At 40.7% G+C, this 22,832-nt stretch overlaps 1 protein-coding gene across 1 annotated transcript in view; it reads right to left on the reverse strand.

Moving 5' to 3' along the window:
- Window positions 1-22,832, reverse strand: part of LOC110113418 (serine protease SPPA, chloroplastic) — a 66,433-nt gene that overhangs the window by 24,038 nt on the left and 19,563 nt on the right. Inside the window, exons 4-7 of the mRNA XM_028692142.1 lie at window positions 16,524-16,694; window positions 16,333-16,436; window positions 3,713-3,780; window positions 2,084-2,250 (exon numbers count right to left, since the gene is read on the reverse strand). Coding sequence (XP_028547975.1) covers window positions 2,084-2,250; window positions 3,713-3,780; window positions 16,333-16,436; window positions 16,524-16,694 — 510 coding nt within the window. The remainder of the gene's footprint in view (window positions 1-2,083; window positions 2,251-3,712; window positions 3,781-16,332; window positions 16,437-16,523; window positions 16,695-22,832) is intronic.

Below are 22,832 nucleotides of genomic sequence, written 5' to 3' on the forward strand. Positions count from 1 at the left end.
AAAAACCCAAAATCCCAAAAATATTCAAAATTCCAAAAATATTTAAAATTGAAATAAATCCATCAACGCAGTTAAAGCAAAATCCATCCGCCCTCCGCAACAGTTTGTCGAGGCGGACAAATTCAAATAAACTCTAGCTCACAAAGAGCCGAATGCCTAGTCGAAAATATCACTAGGATCCATTCTCAAACAATCTATTGCCAGTAAGGACGTGGTACGTGTCCTCTAACCGGCAGTTTCGCCGCCAAATGGCACTGCAGGTAAACGGTTATGACCCGGGGCCCTCTGAATCGAGTGGTTTTGCCGCCAAATGGCACCACAGATAGCGGTTATGGCCAGAGCCAGTACGCTCCTTAATGGCGTTAAATCCTTGAGATATGAATCAATAGGATATGATCGATAGGGCACAAAGCCCTCTGTTAGCTAAGGTTGATTCAAATTTGTCCCCTTAGACAAACATTCAACCCTGGTCTACAAGGTCCCCTTGGACGAAGCAACCCATGGCTGTCGACAAGGATCCTTCTATCAGGTTGGGTCAACTACCTCCTCTGACTAAGTAGACCAGGGACCACAATGGCCCGGGATGACGGAACCATGGGATCTTGATCGGGTCTATCATCCATTCCCCCACCATCCGCTTTAAGTGCTAGATGGTGAAATTTCTATTTTAAATATTAAATCTTTCCAAATATCAAATTCTCCAAATTCCCAAATCCAAATCCAGTTCTCAAATACCCAAACCTATGCTGCTACTATATGCCAGATACACGTATTTTCTACGTATCTGATCGACAACTAACCTTAATCGAAAGTTCTCTCTCGTGATCGGGAGGGGTAATTAACTATAGGGGCTTGCGCCTATAGGAAACCAGAACTCAGATCATAAAGTCCTCGCAAAATGAGGGCGAAATCTCTGGGTTGTGTCTTATCTACAAACCCATCTGCCTTCCAAAATTTACCTCGGAACTTAGTCAGTTAAAACTCCCACGCCGAATAAAAAAAGCGAGTGGAGGCCGGGGCCGAATTTTCGGAGCCCACAGGGGGTTCTACAATATTCAACTATGACTAATTTTTCAGGTGATGGTCATTTGGAAAATGTACAAGTTTTGTATTTAAGCCTTAAGGGTCTATAAATGCATTATGTCTGCTTGTATGAGTGTTGTGAATCAAGTGGCGTGGCGCCGCGCTTCATTTCTCCTTCTGCAAGCTATTATTTTCTTCGGTACTCAATTTATGAGTGTACTTCAATCTGCAAATACGTTGTACAACGCATCAGGAGCCTGGCGTCGCAAATCTGCTGCCTCAATTTATCAGTGGCCCGCAATTTTTACTACGAAATCCCTACTTTTCCTTACAGGTGAATTGTAGCGTGATGGTATAGGTCATTTGTTGTTTTATGCAGGTAAACTGTCATGCACTAATGAATATACTACCACTGCAACAGCTCGTAAGAGCTTGCATTTGTTGTAGTCTTGCATTTGCCCGTAGATGGCATTTTGAGTACACAACGAGTCTCCTACAATGACTCGTAGGTGTCTGCATTGGATGATGGTCTTTTGTATTTTTTTTTGCGGATAGTATGTTGCATGACATAATGGGTATGATCGACAGACAAGGTGTGGAAGTTGGTCCGGCTTCGACTGTGCAGCTTTGACAGTTGACGGGAAGCTGAGGATTGGAGCTCTCGTGTGCGGGAACCAGCCGAAGGCTCCCTCTCACCTTCTCTTTTATCAATCAAACATGAGTGCAATCGAGGCGAGCGTGAAGAGATCATTCAATACCGAATGTACAGTGCATGAGTATCATAGCTAGCGGCGGGATTAGAGCAAGATTTGAGCAGATTGTGGCAGAGGTACTAATTTCCTTAATGTATATAGTTGCTCACACAAAAACCAACTAAATACATTAATAATTATTAATTATTATTTTGAAATCGTGTGGAGGTCAACAGATTTAATACTATTGATGTGTAAGGTAAACAGCAAACTTGTGGATAATCTAAAATAATAAATTGACAATGACGAGAGCTCACTTTAGCATTTAATACTATTGATGAATTAGGATTACCACATAGTAGAACTACCTCTAACACTTCGGATCTTCTCAATCAGCTGTTCCCCAATGATGCTGCTTCCAGGTGAACTTAACGGGCTCCTAGTGCGGCTAATGCTTCCAGAAGCTCTAATTATAGCAACTTGATCACCTCCACTTTCCAGCCCAAGTGTCCATTTTCTAACTCTAGAATACTTTCTGTAGAAGGAAAGAAGGCACATCAAATTTACATATACTTCAAATTCATTAAACACAGTAGTTTCCAATAAAATTTTGCAATTCCAATTAATTAGAGATATTTGAATCTACAAATGTATGAGCAAAATGGCATGCCATTTTGACTAAAATGTTTAAACTAGAGTACATAATTCAGCATTATTGATGAATATAAATTATAGAAGTGTAGCGAGTGTACACTATACCAAATGCATGCAATTTTCATGATACATCTCTTGCGAGCAATTGGCCAAGATTTTTCCAACATTGGGTGTCCTTGAGAGAGGAGACGGCATCTATCATGTACTAGTTTGAAAAAGTTAAGAAGTGACGGCTAAGATTCAACAGCAGATGAGGAAGAGAGACTTGAGGCGGTTAAGTAAGATTAGGGTTTATAGAGTTGGGATCATTTTTATCTTTCATTAATAGTCAATGGGACATTTTGATCCTTTTCCCTAAAGATTACTAAAGAGTTATGATAAAATACATTGGGTGTCCCTGAGAGAGGAGAAGGAATCTATCATGTACTAGTTCGAAAAAGTTAAGAAGTGATGGCTAAGATTCAACAGCAGATGAGGAAGAGAGGCTTGAGGCGGTTAAATAAGATTAGGGTTTATATAGTTGGGGATCATTTTGGTCTTTTATAAAAAATATTTTGATCCATTTCTCTAAAAATTACTAAAGAGTTATAATAAAAATACAAGATAGAGTAGCTAACCAAGATGGCAAAGAGAGGGAGAGAATAATTCAAAGCAATTCATGCAATCATCATCGTTGATTTTAATCTAACAAGCTTTTTATAGAACAAGAGCAAACACATCCGTAAATAAAATAGCACAATATAATTGATAAACATTTCTTTATTTCATGATTATGTAAAATAAAGTAAATGAGTAAAAAATAAAAAATTACAGCATAATAAAAAAGAATATGCAATCCTGTAACAATTGGTATTCACGAACCATTTGTGAAAACTCGTTTGACAGAATAAAATGAATTTGACGCATAGCGTTTTTTTTTTCCTAACAAGATGAATAAAAAGATCTTAACTTTAATTTCACGTCTACAAGATAAAATTTTCTAAACATGAAAAATGATAAAGACAATAATTTTTTTACTATTACTTGGACTATATCCTAACTCTATATTATAGATATCAAGAGAGAGATGGATCCTTCTCCTCATAAGAGAAGATCATTCTCATATTTTTAATCTTTCATCCATAACTTTAGCCTTGAAACATAAATCACACATTTGATTATGGCATACAACATGAGATTTATAAATGGATCAAACTTCATAATTATTCATAATAATTTAAACATTGATTAATCATGTCAAACAAACAACGATGATCAGACCATATATAAAATATATATTAAAAGTATAGCTTTAACAATGTTAACCATAATATTTTGAGTGAATTCCAGGGAGAATTGATTACCCATAATCAACCATAAGAAGATTTTTCCTCTTCTTTTGCTCCAATCTGTCCTTCAGCATTGACATAACCTGCATTACTGATTCTGATGTAAAAAGACAAATAGCTCTAAAAAATGAAGAAAATTAATTTCATCAGATGATAAAGAAATTCAGCAACAAGAAATCATACTTGGATTCAAGTTCGAACATAAAAACAATTAAAAAATATACCATTGCACTGTCACAGTAATTGTTTGGAGGTGAGCAGAAACACCTCAGTAGGAAAACATTGACAAAACCAAAAATATTCATATGGACACCTGTTAGAACGACACCTAAATATTCATATGGACACCCAAAGTAGAAAGCATAGAACAGAAAGGCATGTCAATCCCTCCCCATTGTTAAACAAAGACAAATAAAGTCAATCCTTTGTTCAGTTCATCAAAGCACAAAATACAAAACACAAGACAGAAGGAATCCTACATTCATTTTTTAAGAGCCATCGTTACTACACTGGTCATCATCAAGTCGATCATGCATAAAATTTCAAGTTGATAAAAACCTCTATTAACTCGACAAGCTGTCATTGCTGATCAAAAGAATTATAAATATGATACTAACCATAGGATCAATCTTCCATCTACCTAAGATTAGACTTGCCTCTAATTGCAAAACTTTGATGAAATCGTGAAGCTAAAGACAAATTCAATTTAAGATAAATGTCCATTGATATAAAGGATTGATCCTACAAACACAATGGAGAAAAATGATTCATGTAGTTGACCTCACATAGTAGGATAAAAGCTTTATGTTGTTGTTATTGATGTCCAATGATATACCACTACTTTATAATTTTAATTCAGCATTTTAATTGACATCCAGGAATATTCCTGAAAATTTGCAAAAACAAAACATCCAACATGAAAATCGATGTCAATAAGGGAACAACAAGCATGGACCACTCCATGTGTGCATCATACTTGTTTGGGGCATTTGCTTACCTCCATATGCCATCCCCAAGAAAACCCAATCAAATTCGAAACTAACAAAGAGAGTTAAACACAAATTCGTAAGAAATAGGCAAAAAAAAACTTATATATATATATATATATCACCCATGCACCTAAACAAATCCTCTGGTTGCATTTAGAATTGCATAAACAAAACATAAGTCTTGATACATTGTACAAAAATTATCTTGATAGGGCACTAATCTCAAAGCAAAATCAAGTTGGAAACTTCCGAAATCAAAATCAGGAGCATCTGAACTCCGATTTCAGCAAACTTACAGTCGAACTGAGCATCTCGAAAATACGAACCCAACGACACCAAATTCGACCCAATCCAAGCCCAAATGGATCCAAATCAAGGATCCGAAGCGCTGTTGGAAAGTTCAAACCACAATTCGGACTACCAAACGGCTTCCAAACATAACAAACTTATAGTCGAATCGAGCGGCTCGACAAGACGAATCCAACGAGCCCAAGATCACTGAATTCCGACATCACTACGACATTCAAAAGTCCATTGAATGGTTCATGATCAAGGGATTCAAGATCGACCGTCAAACCACTCCCGACTAACCCTTGATCCTCCACCTATTTACGGGCCATGCCATTCTCAAAATCTATAAATAAAGCCCCCTCTCCTCTTGAAAAAGGACCCCTGAGCCTAAGGAAAAAAGAGAGAGATCGGAGATCGCTCTTGCTTCCTAGCCTTCTCGACCACCGCCGGAGTTTCGTCGGACTACCGCTGGAGTTCCGCCGGACCACCACCTGACGCCCTGTGCTCCACCGGACCACCGTCTAACGCCGTCACTCCGCCGGACCACCACCTGAAGCCCTGTGCTCCACCGAACCACCGTTTAACATCGTCACTCTGCCGGACCACCACTTGAAGCCCTGTGCTCCATCGGACCTAACGCCATCACTCCGCCGGACCACCACTTGAAGCCCTGTGCTCCATCGGACCTAACGCCGTCACTCCGCCGGACCACCACCCGACGCCCTGTGCTCCACCGGACTACCGCCTAACACCGTCGTTCAATTGAATCACTAACTGACGCTCTACGCTCCGCCAGTCCTTCACTTGAAGCTCTCATCTTTGTCAGGCCACCGTTGAAGACTCTCACATTTGCCAGACCTTCATTTAAGGCCCGAAGTTCTTCCAGATCATCATCTAAGGCTCGAAGTCCTGCCAAACCATTACCTGACATCCTGACTTCTATTGTACAATTGTTACTTGTAATCTGATCGCTCACATAAGTGAGTCAGCCCATTATAACCACTCAAGTTCTAGTGAAACCTTTTCAACTGGGCTAGGCCCCATGGTTTTTCCCCTTTTTAGGATTTTCCACGTAAAAAATCATGTGTTCTCTGTGTGTGAACTGGATATTCGTGCAACGCTAAGACGTAATATTCTAACTCTATCGCCGCGTATATTCTAGTCCGCAACAGTTTGGCGTCGTCTGTGGGAAACGATAATCCCACTATATTAAAAGCATCACCGCCATGGTCAACAGACGTATTAATCGCATTCTAGGAGCCTCCCGCTCCAATTCACATCAATCTCGAAATCAGTCCCTGAATCAAGGACGCCATGCATCTGTCTCTTTTCACCCAGGCGGTTGAAACCCTGCCGGAGAAGGAACTTCAAGACCATCCCTGGAAGATCGTATCAGAAAGATGAAGGACTCGCAAAATGAGATTCTTCAACTCCTACGAGAGACTCGAGGACCGGCACTAGCACCTCAAGAAGATATACTTCTTCCTCGAGACCCACCGGAATTTGAAGATGTTCTTCATGACGAAGTTCCCCTTCCAACCGCCAAGAATGCGCCCTCCAATACATCCAAAAAATGAGCTTGCTGACACAACAAGCTCTACACATCCTTCGCGGACAGGCCGCCGGAATCACATTCCTCCGGATGCCCCCAAAGACTTAGCTCGGCGGCACATCGATGAAATCCCCCGTAATGCCCTACGACATGAATTACGAAGACTAGTCCGAGAGGAGTTCCCCATTGGAAATATAAGACAATCTCTTCGTTAGAGAGATTTTCAGGAGTCATCACCCTTGACTGAAGCCATCCTTCAACACCCTATCCCAGCAAGGTTCAAACTGCCGAACATCGATTCATACGATGGGACATCTGACCCGTACGAACATATTGATCACTATAGAACCATAATGCACATCCAACAAGCCTCTGATGCGCTTTTATGCCAAGTCTTCCCAACTACCCTTAAAGGGCAAGCTCGAACATGGTTCTACTCACTCCCCGCCGGATCTATCCCAATGTTCATCAAATTAGCCAAAATATTTGTCGAACATTTTGTTGCCAATCGGAGGATGGTCAAAGACTCTTCCCACCTCTCAGGAATTTGCTAGAATGAAAATGAGTCCCTCAAGGAGTACTTTCAAAGATTTTGTACTGAGGCCTGGCAAATTCCAGGGGTATATCCTGAATTACTTAGAGGCATATTCCTCGGAGGGCTTCGTCCTGGTCCCTTCTACTCAGCACTCATGCGAGATACGATCCATTCATATGCGGACCTGATCCATCGTGTAGAAGCCCAAATCTCTGTCGACAAAGACATTAACGCTCACAGGAAGCAGTTTGAACAAACAACCGGGAAGTGAAAAAATACACCAGGAACGGAGAATCCAGCCTCACAGCAGAAGAAACAAGGGAACTATAATCTTCCCCCTAGGCCCTCACAGCCACGACGAGAGCCTCGCCAAGAGAAGGAGTACACACCGCTTAATGTATCCCGAGCAAATGTATTGACGGCCATCCGAGACCATGAGAGCGTAAAGTGGCCACAACCTTTGAAGCCCAATGTCGAAAATCAGGAGTAATATTGCCACTTCCGCCGAAGCCGTGGGCATACTACTGAAGCATGTAGACAGCTCGAGGAAGAAATTATTGTATCTCTCGTAAATACCGAAGCCGTGGGCATACTAAGAGGGAATAAATACCCCTCATTAAGACCCACTTGTAATAAGCGCAGGGATCGGTGACCCGTGCTACAAAGTCAAAAGGATCTTAATCAACAACAGGAGCTCCGTAGATGTTCTATTCTACTCCATATTTCTCAACATGGGCCTCGCTCGAGAGAAGCTCCAACCCGCTGCAGGCCCGCTATATGGATTTGATAATCGACATGTACGAGTGGAAGGTATGATAAGTCTTCCCATTGTGCTGGGAGAATTCCCCGGACAAGCCACACATTCCATCCAGTTTATTGTCGTGAAGTCGGAGTCAGCATATAATGTTATCTTTGGAAGGCCATTACAGTCAATTTTCGGGATCGTTGCTTCAATCCCACATTTCAGACTGAAATTTCTCACCCCATCAGGAACTGATGTAGTACGAGGAGATCAACAAGAGGCATAATCCTGCTATCTTTGACAGGCTCAACCACGCCCATCAATTACCTTAAGCATCGAAAACTTTGATCTACGAAACGAGGACATTCCTCAGAAGGCCTCCCCCATTGAAGATCTTGCATGTGTCTCCCTGTTCGATGAACATCCTTCAAGGACAATACAGATCGGATCATTACTCTTGGAGGAAGAGAAGACAATATATAGAATTCTTACGAAGAAATGAAGACATCTTTGTCTGGAGTCCGGCAGACATGCCCGGAATCAACCTTGAAGTAATTGTACACTCCCTCAATGCAAACCCAACATGCAAACCGGTTATTCAAAAAAAAAAAAAGCGAGGTTTTGCACCGAAGCGCCAACAAGCTATTGAGAAAGGAGTCGACAAGCTCCTAGAGGCTGGATTCATACGAGAAGTGCACTATCCCACCTGGCTGGCAAATGTAGTAATGGTAAAAAAGACTAATGGAGCTTGGAGGATGTGTGTAGATTACACAGATCTCAATAAAGCCTGTCCGAAAGACTGCTTTCCGCTCCCTCGTATCGACCAACTTGTTGATGCCACTTCCGGACATCAAATGCTGAGCTTCATGGATGCCTACTCAGGCTACAATCAAATAAGAATGAATTCCGTAGACGAGGAGGCAACCGCCTTTCAAACAGACAGAGGAATGTACTGCTATCATGTTATGCCCTTTGGATTAAAGAATGCAGGAGCCACATATTAGCGCCTCATGAATAAGGTGTTTAAAGACCTTATAGGGCATACGATGGAGGTTTATATAGACGATATGCTAGTAAAAAGCCTTGAAAAATCTCAGCATATTTCTGATTTTGAGCAATGCTTCTGTCTCCTTCGATCTTACAACATGCGTCTCAACCCCTCCAAATGTGCATTTGGAGTGCCCTCAAAAAACATTTTGGGTTTTATGGTCACCCACATAGGGATTGAGGCCAATAATGAGAAGATCAAAGCTCTAAGGGATATGGTGCCTCCCAGAAACATCAAAGATGTCCAGAGATTAAATGGAAGAAGTGCAGCACTCTCTCGCTTCTTAGCTCGCTCTGGAGATAGATATCTACCCTTCTTCAAAATCCTTAGAGTTGCACGTAGCTCAGGATTTCAATGGACTGATGAATGTCAAGAGGCCTTCGAGCAGCTTAGAACCTATCTAGCCTCACCTCCGCTACTCTCAAAACCAGTTCCGGGAGAAAGATTATATTTGTACTTGGCTATCTCCACCCAAGCAATCAGTTCAGTCTTGGTTCAGGAGCAGAACATTATACAACGTCTTATCTATTATATCAGTAAGATATTATCCGAAACAGAAGGACGTTATCCCTCAGCAGATAAGACAGCTTTGGCGTTAGTATACTCAGCCAAAAAACTACGCCTTTACTTTCAAGCACATACAATCAGAGTTTACAAGGATTTGCAGCTAAAAAACATTCTACAAAAGTCAGAAGCCTCTGGCAGACTCATCAAGTGGTCTGTAGAACTAGGAGAGTTCGACATTCACTATCTGCCTAGGCCCGATATCAAATCACAAGCACTTGCAGATTTTGTAGTTGAATGCACCATCTCGATGTCTGAAAATCAACCAAGTGCTTCTCCCTCTCCACCAGGCTGAACGTTGTATGTTGATGGAGCCTTTGGAGTTTCTGGCGCCAAGGCAGGAGTTCTGCTAATCTCTCCACAACAAGTTGCTCTCGAATACGGACTCCGATTCAAATTCCCTGCAACAAACAACGTAGCAGAATACGAAGATCTTGCTGCTGGTTTAAGACTGGCAATCGACTGTGAAGTGCAAAACCTGGTGATCTACACTGATTCACAGTTAATCGCCTTACAGGTCGAAGGAGAGTTTGACATCCACAACCCTCAACTGGCCCTATATTGCAACGAAGTAAAACTACTCCTAGCCAGTATAAACAAATATGAGATCGTCCATATTCTACGAGAGCAAAACGCACGAGCAGACGCCCTTTCCAAGCAAGCTACCTCCACAACCGGTGACACTTTCAAAAAAAATATATCGAAGAAATTCACTTCCTGAGTATTCCAGGTTCATGGATAATACAATCGATCGATGAGTTGAGGGAGACATCCTGGATCGATCCCATTCTAGCTTTCTTACAAGGTGTTCTTCCTGAAGACTCGACAATAGCAACACGACTTCAAAGGCAGACAGCAAACTTTACCATTATCAATGGAGAGTTATACAAACGAGCCTTCTCGGGACCCTATCTCAAGTTCCTTCCTCCTTCAGAGTCAAATTATGCACTCCGAGAAGTACATTCAGGCATTTGCGGAGAACACCTGGGTGGAAGAGCATTATCCCATAAAATCCTGAGGAAAGGATTTTACTAGCCAACGATGAAGCAGGACGCGCTAGAGCTCGTGCGAAAATGTAACAGTTGCCAGTTACATGCCAACCTCACCCATCTACCTGTCATAGAGATCTCAACATTACAGAGTCTCTGGCCTTTCGCCCAGTGTGGAATTGACATATTAGGACCCTTTCCTATAGCCACGGGACAGCGGAAGTTCATCATCTTGGTTGTGGACTATTTCACAAAGTGGGTAGAAGCAGAACCTCTGGCGAAGATCACTGAAGCAAATGTCAAACAGTTCCTATGGAAGAACATAATATGTCGCTTTGGCATTCCAGCGAAAGTTATCACCGATAATGGAACACAGTTCACCAGAAGGGTCTTCACCACATTTTGTAAAGATCTCCACATTCAACTAGTGCACACGGCTGTGGCCCATACTCAGACTAATGGACAAACGGAGGTCACTAATCGAGCCATTCTGAGAGGATTGAAGACACGGCTGGATAAGGCTGGGGGGCAATGGGCTGACGAACTCTCAAATGTCCTTTGGGCCTATCGTACTACGGCAAGGACTCCAACATAAGAAAAGTCATATAACCTCTGCTTTGGCACGGAGACTGTCATTCTCGTCGACATTGGAGTCCCAAGTCATAGAGTTCAAATTTTTGACTTCAACGCCAACGACGAAAAGCTCAGGCACAACCTAAACCTCCTTCCAGATGCAAGAGATGAGGCAATGCTTAAGGTTGATGCCTACCACCAGAGAGTTGCCCGACACTATAACAGAAGAATGAAACCACGGCGTATATCGATTGGAAATCTTGTTCTACGCAGCATCGAGGTAGCAGGAAAAGGCCCTCAACGCGATAAACTCTCCCCCCTTTGGGAGGGTCCATACTTGGTAGCAGCTATGGTGAAGCCTGATACTTTCAAATTGAAGGATGCTGAAGGAAAGATGCTCCCTTGGACCTGGAATGTTGACAATCTCCGCAAGTACTATCAGTAGAGCACAGTAGTACTACTTGTTTTATGTGTTATGTCTTTAGTATTGTGTGTTTTCTCTCAATCTCTTTCACAAAGATTAACGTCATCAAGCAAGGCTCTGACAAAACAGCCTCGGATAGACCTTATATCCTTAAAGGATTCTTCAAAAATCATTCACACAAGTTGGAGTGCATTTATTAAAAGCCTCAAACAGGTCGAGTACCTTAAAAGAGCATAAAGAAAAATTTTCACTCAAGTTGAAATAAGAAAATTGAAATAATCTTCACTAATAAATACATCAGCAATCCATTACTAAATTAAAGTAGACATCACACATGTCAACACAAACGCCTAATACAAATGAAAATAAAAAAGGTACTAAGAAAGATAAAGTAGTACAGCTGACAAAGATCTACTCTATCTCCACTATCTCATCATCAACCTCTAAGGCAAAGGCCTTCTGCAGCTCGCTCTCTATCTCGTCGCCATCAGAGTCTGAGGGAAAGTCATCTGAGGCCTGACTAGGTGTCAGCCCCTCAACCTCAACTCCGGTCTTCCACTGCACCAGATGAACCCCCTTCAAGAAGCCTCGAATGAATCCTTCCTCAATGCACTGCTTCTCTAAAGCCTTCACCTCTAATTCATAAATGTGATCACGGGCCTCCTGAACGTGATCCTGGATGACGATCTTGAAGGCTACAAACTTCTTGAAATCTTCAATGACTCTCGAAGATTCAAGGCCGGTCAGAACGGCCTCCTTCCCAGCAATAAGAGTCTGGGACCTCTTATTCTCAGCTTCAAGCACTGCTATCTTCTCTGCAGAGGATTTATGATCTTTCGAGAGCTGAGTGATCATCGATTGTGCCTCCACTAGGTCGATCTGAAGCCGATCTGTCTGATGATTCTGAAGGGAAGCAGAGTGCACCATATTTGCCAACTCAGTCCTGCACTCGCACAATTCTTCCTCCAACACCTTCATCTCTTTGGCCTTCATATTATACTTCCGCTTGAACTCTCCATGAAGGTACTTGACCCTCACAAATTCGTCGTTCCAATGGTTCAAAGCTTCAGTAAGTTCCGTACGTCGCGACAACTGAAATAAGAAAGAAAAACATATTAGAGGTCAGTTTAAAAGAAAATGAAAGAAAAAGTATCAGGGGAAGGTTGTGTACCAAGTCATTAGCTTTGCGACGCTCAATGCATTGATGACTCAAAACATCCTCAAGAATACGAATCTTGGTAGGAGAAGAGACAGGTGCAGCCTTGCTCGTAGCAACCCCCTCCAACTTTTTCTTCTTCAACAAAGCCTAGGGATCTTCACCTCTCGCCTGTCTCTTGGTGGCCGCCTTTGGAACTGCGGGGGATCTTGGAAGTCGGTTTTAGCATCCTTGCATCTGATCTCTCAGCGTGGAATGACAGCCCAATCCTGAACAGAAACTCTTCTTCTATGTATTTATTCAAATAACGAACCTCATATAGAAGATGCTCGACGTAAGGGACCTTAAGAATCCTCTTGATATCTTTCTCTCCGACATGCAAAGGGACAGACATGTCCCTCAATCTCCCCCAATTCTCCGTCAGGCCCCAATCATTTTTCACGAAGAAAAATGCACTGGACCAACTCTCCGCAGGATCCCGAGTACGCATGTCCAACCATTTGGATCTGAAAGTAACACGCCCCTGTGCGTCGCTGGTAAATCGGCCCATCCGGGAAAGACGTTAAGGTGTCAGAACGGCCCCTCGATCTCTGAAAAATGTTATCAACCCGATCGTCACCGACATGCCTCTGTACGTAAATTGGGATAGAGACATCCCACAATGCATCAGAATCTCGATCAACTCAGCAGGAGGAGGAAAGCGCAGCCCTGATCGCAAACGGGTCTCACAAATGGTCAAGTACCCGGACGGAGGAGCGCCAGCCCGATCAGACCTCTTAGGGACCACCGCCACCAATTCATTTGGAAAGTGGAACTTCTTGTGAAAAATAGTCAGAGTATCACTAGTGACGGTGGATGCCAGATCATCTGCCCTCGCTCATTTATCAGGCCTCCGCCCGCCGTCAGCGGAACGGCAAGATTTTCCCTAACCGCATAATCTCTCAAAGGAAAGTGGTCGCCCGACATTACTCCAGTATAGGGAGGGGCCCTTATGTTGGACAATGGATACTGATTGACCAAGGGTGAGGGAAAGCCTCCGTATAGCAAGAGCGCCGAAGGGAGAGGGAGAAGACTCTTTCTCGCAAAGAGGGGTCCTGTTGTTAAACAATGGATACCAATTGTCCAAGGGGCCGAGAAGGCCTCTACTAAGAGGAGATGAGAGGGAGAAAACTCTTTCTCACAAAGAGGTGCTCTGCTGTTAGACAATGGATACCAATTATCCAAGCGGCAGAGAAGGCCTCTACTGAGAGAAGAGAGGAGAAGGAGAAGGTCCAAGGAATAAGGCCCATGGGGGGTCTATTTATAGGAAGAGAGGAGTTAAAAAAATCGGGTGCCACGTCAGCGCCACGTCATCAATCCACCCTGCAAATGGGCGCCATGCCACTGATCCGTCATATGTGTCATTGCCACGTCATCGATCTGTCCTGTATGGCACTGCCACATCATCCATGACCCAACATATCATTTATGACACGTCAGCCACGATCTGCGTGTCGTGGCCATGTCACCCACGATCCTGCATGTCGTGGCCACGTCAGCCATGACCCAACAGGTCATGGGTGCCACATCAACCACGATCTATGTCGTGGCCACGTTAGCCATGACCCAACAGGTTATGGGTGTCACGTCATCGATCCGCATGTCACTGCCACGTCATCAATCCGCATGTCGCTGCCACGTCATCACCTCAAAAAATCCATGCATTCCCCTGGATTCGAACCCAAAACCTTGGGCATGAATGGCAAAAGTTTTACCACTCATCCACTAAAGAAGAGTTGATATTATTATACCTATTTTATTATTTAAACTATAAGTTACAGAATATATTTTGACCCAATTTTGGTCCCGAAAAGGTCAAATCGAAAGTTTTTGGGGTCCCCGAAACCGTTTTTTGACGTTCCTGACTCAATTTTGACACTTTTAAAGTGTTTCGGGACCTCTACACCCACGATCGGACTACATTCAAGTCACGTGAAAAAATTTTCGCCGGCTACAATGCATATTTTCGGACTCCTAGAGATTCGACATCCGAAAATAGGGGGCAATCGTACAAAAATTATCTTGATCGGGCACTAATCTCAAAGCAAAATCAAGTTGGAAACTTTCGAAATCAAAATCAGGAGCATCTGAACTCCGATTTCAGCAAACTTACAGTCGAACTGAGCGTCTCGAAAATATGAACCCAATGACACCAAATTCGACCCAATCCGACCCCAAATGGATCCAAATCAAGGATCTGAAGCACTGATGGAAAGTTCAAACCACAATTCGGACTACCAAACGGCTTCCAAACATAACAAACTTATAGTCGAATCGAGCGGCTCGACGAGACGAATCCAACGGGCCCAAGATCACTGAATTCCGACATCACTACAACACTCAAAAGTCCATCGAACGGTTCATGATCAAGGGATTCAAGATCGACCGTCCATTCAACCACTCCCAACTAACCCTTGATCCTCCACCTATTTACGGGCCATGTCATTCTCAAAATCTATAAATAGAGCCCCCTCTCCTCTTGAAAAAGGACCCCTGAGCCTAAGGAAAAAAGAGAGAGATCGGAGATCGCTCTTGCTTCCTAGCCTCCTCGACCACCGCCGGAGTTTCGCCGGACCACCGCCGGAGTTCCGCCGGAGTTCCGCCGGACCACCACCTGCTACCTGATGCTCTACGCTCCGCCAGTCTTTCACTTGAAGCTCTCATCTTTGCTAGGCCATCGTTGAAGACTCTCACCTTTGCCAGACCTTCATTTAAGGCCCGAAGTTCTTCCAGATCATCATCTAAGGCTCGAAGTCCTGCCAAACCATTACCTGACATCCTGACTTCTATTGTACAATTGTTACTTGTAATCTGATCGCTCACATAAGCGAGTCAGCACATTATAACCACTCAAGTTCTAGTGAAACCTTTTCAACTGGGCTAGGCCCCATGGTTTTTCCCCTTTTTAGGATTTTCCACGTAAAAAATCCTGTGTTCTGTGTGTGTGAACTGGATATTCGTGCAACGCTAAGACGTAGTATTCTAACTCTATCGCCGGGTATATTCTAGTCCGCAACAAGTCTCATTCAAGGTTGTGAAAATCGGATCAAACATCAAATTGAAAAAATGAAATATTCAAAGTTCAATGGTTCGATCAGGGTTGAACTAGATGACATAATAAATATTAAATATATTTAAATAAAAATCAATAATATAATAATTATGTGATCATATAAATTTGTGATTCAAAAATAAATATGATTCACATATAAACTTAAATTTTTTATATTAATTATTATTAATTTATATTACATATTTAAATAAAATTTACAACTACAAACTATATACTAAATTCATATTATAAACTTACAATTATAAATCATTTACAATTAATAAAAAGATAAAATTAATTTTTAATAGTCTACAATTAAAAAAAATTAAAAATAAACTTCTCTGTACCCAGTGCATGAGCTCCCATTAATGAAAGATCTCAGGAGAGGTTAATTGCAGCATTAACTCCAAGCTTTCAGAAAACTTGTTTCCGTGACAATGAATAATAAACTTTAATATACTAATATTTCTACACTTCATCACACTTTAATAGTAGGATTCTACGGCATAATTCTGGCAAACCATCATACCTCTTTTTAAAAGGAAAGCTGATAGGCTTTACTCGCAAATGTAATGATAATTCCAAAGAAGTATTAGCTAAGTTGTTATAAGATAACACGTATCAACATCATTTTTCCATAAGCATTACATTATATTTAATTACGCAACTAATGTACCGCACCTCATCATCATATAGAGTATTTGTTATCCATCCATTTTCTTTTAGCCTTTCAACTTGATAAACTCCTGAATTGATAAATTCCTCAACCTCCTCCTTAGTCTTTCCTGACACAAAATTCAGAAACGAAGTTAAAAAAGAATCAGGGCGTGGAAAATTCAAACTTATCAATACTTTCAAAAGAGTGATAAAACCTTGAGTTGATGAAATTATTTCTAGCCAATTTCCATAGATATCATCAAGCAGTGATGTCAGCATCTCACAATTTTCTTTTGACATGCTTTTTCGTGCCAACTGATCCCCAGCACTTTTATATTTGCCAATTCGCTGAATCTGTGGCTCAACTCCAACTTTTTCAAGAACACCTGTAGGCAAGTCAACGGTTAAATAACAGTGATATATAACGAGTCAAAATTTATGAGTATGAAGCTAGGGCAGTTAAATAAATGTTTAATGAAAACCAAGAGTATCTCTGATTTAGGACTAGCATCTGAAGACTTGCATTATGAAATTAAATATAAGTTAAATTTAAAATCAGCAAGCTATTAATCATGGGGATGTGTAAAACAAGCTTCAAACAAGTAAGAAACACAATCCATAAATAGCAATTAACCACAACCAAAATTCTAGAATTCAAGAAGGATAAATCAAGTCAACAACTTAGCTAACATGGGTTGGCAAAAAAATCCAATATTTAACATAGATCAGTCACTACGAGAACTATGCACTCAATGATTTAAGAAGCTAGCATGTTTAAATTAACATGAAAGTAGTGATGCCACAGAGAATTGGACTTCAAAACTATCTACTTAAATGTATGAAGTAAGAGTAGAAAGACTTAGGTATTTGCGTCGCATGGAAGCTTCCTTTAGATGGGGTGTGGTCTCAGCCGGTTGATCCTCAAAGGGTTGCTCCATAGTGCCTTCCTTATGTCTTGCTTAACAGTGGAGAAGAAGAGATGTTGGCCGAAATTTGGAATGAGGGAAGCGACAATTTTTGCTATTTGGGGGAGATTAGGAATGATATGAGATTAATTAGAGAGGTGGGGCTTAGTGGAATGGGAGAGAGTGAGATTGGAAAATGGAAAAATTGTTTTTGGAAAGTGAAAAGATAAAGTTAACTTTGCAATTAATGGGTCAACTTCCCTATTAGAGAAATTGACTTCTCTATTGATCTTTTGCCTGGTGCTGCGCCTGTTTCGAAACCACCATATCGCATGGCAATTAAGGAACTGCAAGAGCTCAAGGGCCAATTACAGGAGCTGTTATAGAAGGGGTTTATTCGCCCAAGTACCTCACCATGGGGAGCACCCGTTCTTTTTGTTAAGAAGAAGGATGGTAGCATGCAGCTCTGCATTGATTAAAGAGAGTTGAACAAGCTTACCATCAAGAACAAGTATCCTTTGTTGAGGATAGATGACTTGTTTGATCAGCTTGTAAGAGCCACAATCTTTTCCAAGATTGACTTGAGATCCAGCTACTATCAGTTAAGAATTAGAAAGGAGGATATCCCTAAGACAGCTTTTAGCTCAAGGTATGGACACTATGAATTCATAGTGTCACCTTATGGGTTGACAAATGCTCCAGCTGCTTTTATCTGATGAATCAGGTCTTTAAGCCGATGCTCGACAATTTTTTCATCGTCTTCATAGATGATTTTTTGATATATTATTGTGATGAAAAACATCATGACAATCATCTTCAAGTTGTGTTGCAGATTTTAAGATGCAATGAATTATATGTCAAGTTCACCAAGTGTGAGTTTTGGCTGAAGAGCGTAACATTTCTGGGTCATGTGATTAGTGGTGAAAGCATTACAGTTGATCAGCATAAGGTGCAGGCTAGAGCTGAGTGGCCCAGACCGACGATCATTACTGAGATACGAAGTTTTCTTGGGTTAGCAGACTAGAAGATTCGTTGAGTGATTCTCCAATATTGCTGCACCATTGAGTAAATTGACTCAGAAGGCAGTGAGGTTTGAGTGAAGCAATCAATGTGAAAAAGCATTTGAAGAGTTGAAGACTTGCTTGATGACTGCACTGATCCTCACTACTCCTTCAGGCACTGAAGGTTTTCAGATTTTTAGTGACGCATCACTAAGGGACTTATGATGTGTCTTGATGTAGCACGGGAAAATAGTTGTCTATGTTTCTAAACAATTGAAAAATCATGAGAAAAACTATCCAACTTATGATTTGGAGCTTGTTGTTGTAGTCTTTGCTTTGAAGAATTGGATGCACTACCTATATGGGGTGCGTTGTGAAATATTTACTGATCACCAGAACTTGAACTATATCTTCATGCAGGAGCTGAATTTAAGGCAAAGGCGATGGATTGAATTACTTAATTATTATGATCTGGATATTCAGTATCATCAAGGGAGGACAAATGCCATTATTGATGCCTTAAGCAGGAAAATGCCTATGAAGGTGAATTGCTTATTGACCCAGCATGAGAAGCTGGTTGAGTAAATTGAACGCTTGGAGTTGTTTGTAATACTTTCTATGACTGAGAATGTGGGATGTTTAAGTTAAATGATAGTGCAGTTTGATTTGAATAGTAAGATAGCTAAAACATTGCTGAGGGATCCTGATTTTATGAAGATTATGGATATGGTTAGGGCAGGCCATGATGAGGATTTTACTATTGATGAGAATGATCTTCTGTGGTAAAGATGCAGAGTTTGTGTGCCAAATGTGGATGACTTGAGGAGGGATGTTCTCTATGAAGACGATCATTCGGGTTATATCATTCATCCATGTAGCAACAAGATGTATCAAGACTTGAAGGGCTTATTTTGGTGGCTTGGGTTGAAGAGCGTGGCTGATTATGTTGTGAAATGTGCCACTTGTCAATTAGTCAAGGTTGAGCATCAAAAGTTAGGTGGATTACTTCAACCATTGCCGATCCCATAATAGAAGTGGGATGATATTGCTATGGATTTCGTGATAGGCTTACCGAGATCTTGACAGGGTCATGATGCTATTTGGATTATCATTGATAGACTTACGAAATCTGCTCACTTTTTGCCTATTCGACAGACTGACTCAGTCGAGAAGTTAGCAATGTTGTATGTGGAAGAGATTATTCATCTGCATGGTGTACCGAAGTCCATAAAATATGATCGTGATGGTAGGTTTACCTCTAGACTTTGGAGTAATGTTCAAGAGGTTATGTGTACCAGATTGACTTTCAGTGCAGCATTTCATCCTCAAACTGATGAACAATCTGAGTGTACTATACCAACTCTTAAAGATTTGCTTAGATTGTGTGTTCTTGATTTTGGTGGAGGTTGGGAATCTCACATTCTTTTGATAAAGTTCGCTTATAATAACAACTTTCAAGCCAGCATAGCAATTGCTCCATATGAAGCACTCTATGGAAAGAAATGTGGAACACACGAACGGAAAATGATTGGCTCCGATTTGGTTGATGACGCTACCAACAAGATCATAATTATCAGAGATAAGCTATGAGCAGTACAAGATAGACAGAAGAAGTACTATGATGCTTTTCACCGCTCTGTGAAATTCAATATGGGAGATTTTATTTTCATTAAGCTATGAAGGGTGTACAACGCTTTAGAAAGACTGACAAGCTTAGTCCCCGTTGCATTGGTCCTTCTGATATTGTGGAAAGGATTAGAAATGGGGCCTACATATTGGCCTTACTAGCTAATATGTATGTTGTACACAACGTGTTTCATATTTCTTCCCTAAAAAAAAAATTTATGTCAGATGATCCTTCTAAGATCATAATAGAACATACGGAAATACAGCCAAATCTTACTTATGTTGAAGAGCTAGACCGTGTTTTGGAGTATATTGTAAAGCAACTCCGAAGGAGAGACATACCTTTTGTTAAGATTCTAAGGAAGTGCTGATCTGAGAGGGACACTACATGGGAGAAAGAATCATAAATAAGGAAATGATATCCTCATCTCTTTGATTAAGGTATACTTTGTCCCTCTTATTTTAACTTCGATGACGAAATTTTTATTTGGAGAGGAGAATTGTAAAACCCAAAAGTGTCGAACCGTAGTGTTGCAACGTGTTGCGACGCACTGAGACGAAAATAGGCGAATTTACAAAGTTGTCGAAATTCGACAAAATAATTTTTATAAAATTCTACATAAAATTTCAAACAATTTGGTACAAAAGACTTAGGGTTAATTTTACTTAGATTTAAAATTAAAAATTAGGAAAGTCTACTTAAAGACAAATGACTAAATAGCCCTTCTCGATTCTTAAGAAAATTTTTACATGTCCTCACATGCGTCATTTCCCTTACCCCACCACACAAATAAGCTCAAGAAGATCCAAAACTTTCGGTCTCTTCATTCTTTTTTTTTCGGCCGAAGGAAGGAAAGAGCAGCGGCGACGTCGGTTTTCCAACAAAAGTTTTGCACGCGGGGGAGGGGGGGATCAAAGGGGTAGGTTTAAACCTTCTACTTCGATTCCCCCCCCAAAAAAAAAAACTTCCGTCGGAAAACTGTCGTCGTTGTCACCCTAGCCTTGCTTCCGCCACCTTCTCCCTCTACTTCCTTCGATCGAACAAAAAGAATGAAGGAACCGAAAGGTTGAGCTTATTTGGGCAGTTGGATAAGGGAAAGGACGCATGTGCCCTCACATGCAAAAAGTATCATAAGAATCGGGAAGGGCTATTTAGACATTTGTCTTTAAGTAGAGTTCGTCATTTTTTTAATTTCAAATCTAAGCAAAATTAAACCTAAGTCCTTTATACTAAATCACTCGAAATTTTATGTAGAATTTTATAAAAAAAAAAATTTGTAGAATTCCGAGAAATTTGTATATTCTTCTATTTTCGTCTTGATGCGTCGCGCCACGACGGTTCGACATTTTCGGGTTTTACATAACCTTAAGCCCATATTTTTTTGCTTTAGTCATAGACGTTCTCACTAGAAATTTGCAAGAGGGGGTATCTTGGTGTATGTTTTTTGCTGATGATATTCTTCTTGTTGATAAGACTAGAGAGGGAGTTGAAGCTAAACTTGAATAATGGAGATCAACCTTTGAGTCTAAGGGTTTTCGCTTGAGTAGATCTAAAACAGAATATATAGAGTATAATTTTAATAGTAATAGACCTAGTGAGGGGATTGTGACTTTGGGCGATCAAGTCATTAATAAGAGTATACATATTTTAGATATATTGGATCTATTGTTCATAGTGATGGTGAAATAGATGGGGATATTATCAACAAAATTCAAGTTGGATTGTTGAAGTGGAGGGATGCATCGGGCTTGTTGTGTGATAGGAAAGTCCCCCTCAAACTTAAGGGAAAACTCTATAATATGGTAGTGAGACCTGCAATGCTTTATGATGTCGAATGTTGGCCATTAAAAGAGAAGCATAATACTAAGTTAAGTGTTGCAGAGATGAGGATGCTCAGGTGGATGAGTGGCTTTACCCTTGGAGATAGGATATGAAATTAGCATACATGTGAAAATGTTGGAGTTGCTCCAGTGAAAGATAAGATTAGAGAGACTCACCTTAGATGGTTTGGTCACTTAAAACAGCAGCCTTCCGATGACTCGGCTAGGAAAGTAGAGGTATTAAATTTGACTTATCTTAAGAAAGGTAGAGGTTGACCTAAAAAGATTTGGTTAGAAAATATTAGAAATGATCTTTATTTATTAGATTTAAACGAGAATTTAACTTTTAATATGATACTATAGAGAAAAAAGATTCATGTAGCCGACCCCATGTAGTGGGACAAAGGCTTGATATTGTTGTTGTAGATTCTGTGAAACCATAAGCCGGAAGGCAGCTAAAACCAAGTAACCAATTACGTTTTAAGGGTAGATTGTCTGGACATGACCAAGTAAATTGTTGTGACAAGCCCGATCCTGAGTTATATAGCACTAAGGACTACAAGAATAACTGATGCAAGATAACATCTCAAGTCACCCATTTGAAAAAGACATAGGCTCTCAGAGGAATTCAAGTTTTATTATTACATTTAATATGGGACAACACGTCCAAGTAACAGAGATTGTTTTCATTATAAATGATTCGATAACATATTAAACAATGTGATGTAGAACACACATGTAAAGATTTGTTGCTTAAAGAATTTGCATGCTTAATATGTAAAGAACATAATAATTATATCTTTCAGTGAGTTTAAAGGACGAGATAAAATACAAAGAGCGGTAACACAAGCTTAGGCCAAATCACATGCGTAGGAATTAAGATCGTAAAACAATCAATTTAATCTAACGTTGCATACATGGATGGTTTTCAACAAGAAATTCCAATGTTAACGATAAGATTAGTTATTATGCAATGATCCCTCAATCAACTCTTCCAATTACTAAGTTTTAGCGGAGAAGCATTAACATTATCTTCATGAATATAATAAAACCACAATCGAGAATGCAACTATGAAGATAACGAGTCCGATGTCGAGTTTACTCAAAGACAAGAGGGATACAAACTTCGATAAGGTCGTTTGAATGTTGGAAAAGAAATGGGCAGCGACCA

Source organism: Dendrobium catenatum, unplaced genomic scaffold (genome assembly GCF_001605985.2).
Source record: "Dendrobium catenatum unplaced genomic scaffold, ASM160598v2 fragScaff_scaffold_156, whole genome shotgun sequence".
Lineage (NCBI taxonomy): Eukaryota > Viridiplantae > Streptophyta > Magnoliopsida > Asparagales > Orchidaceae > Dendrobium > Dendrobium catenatum.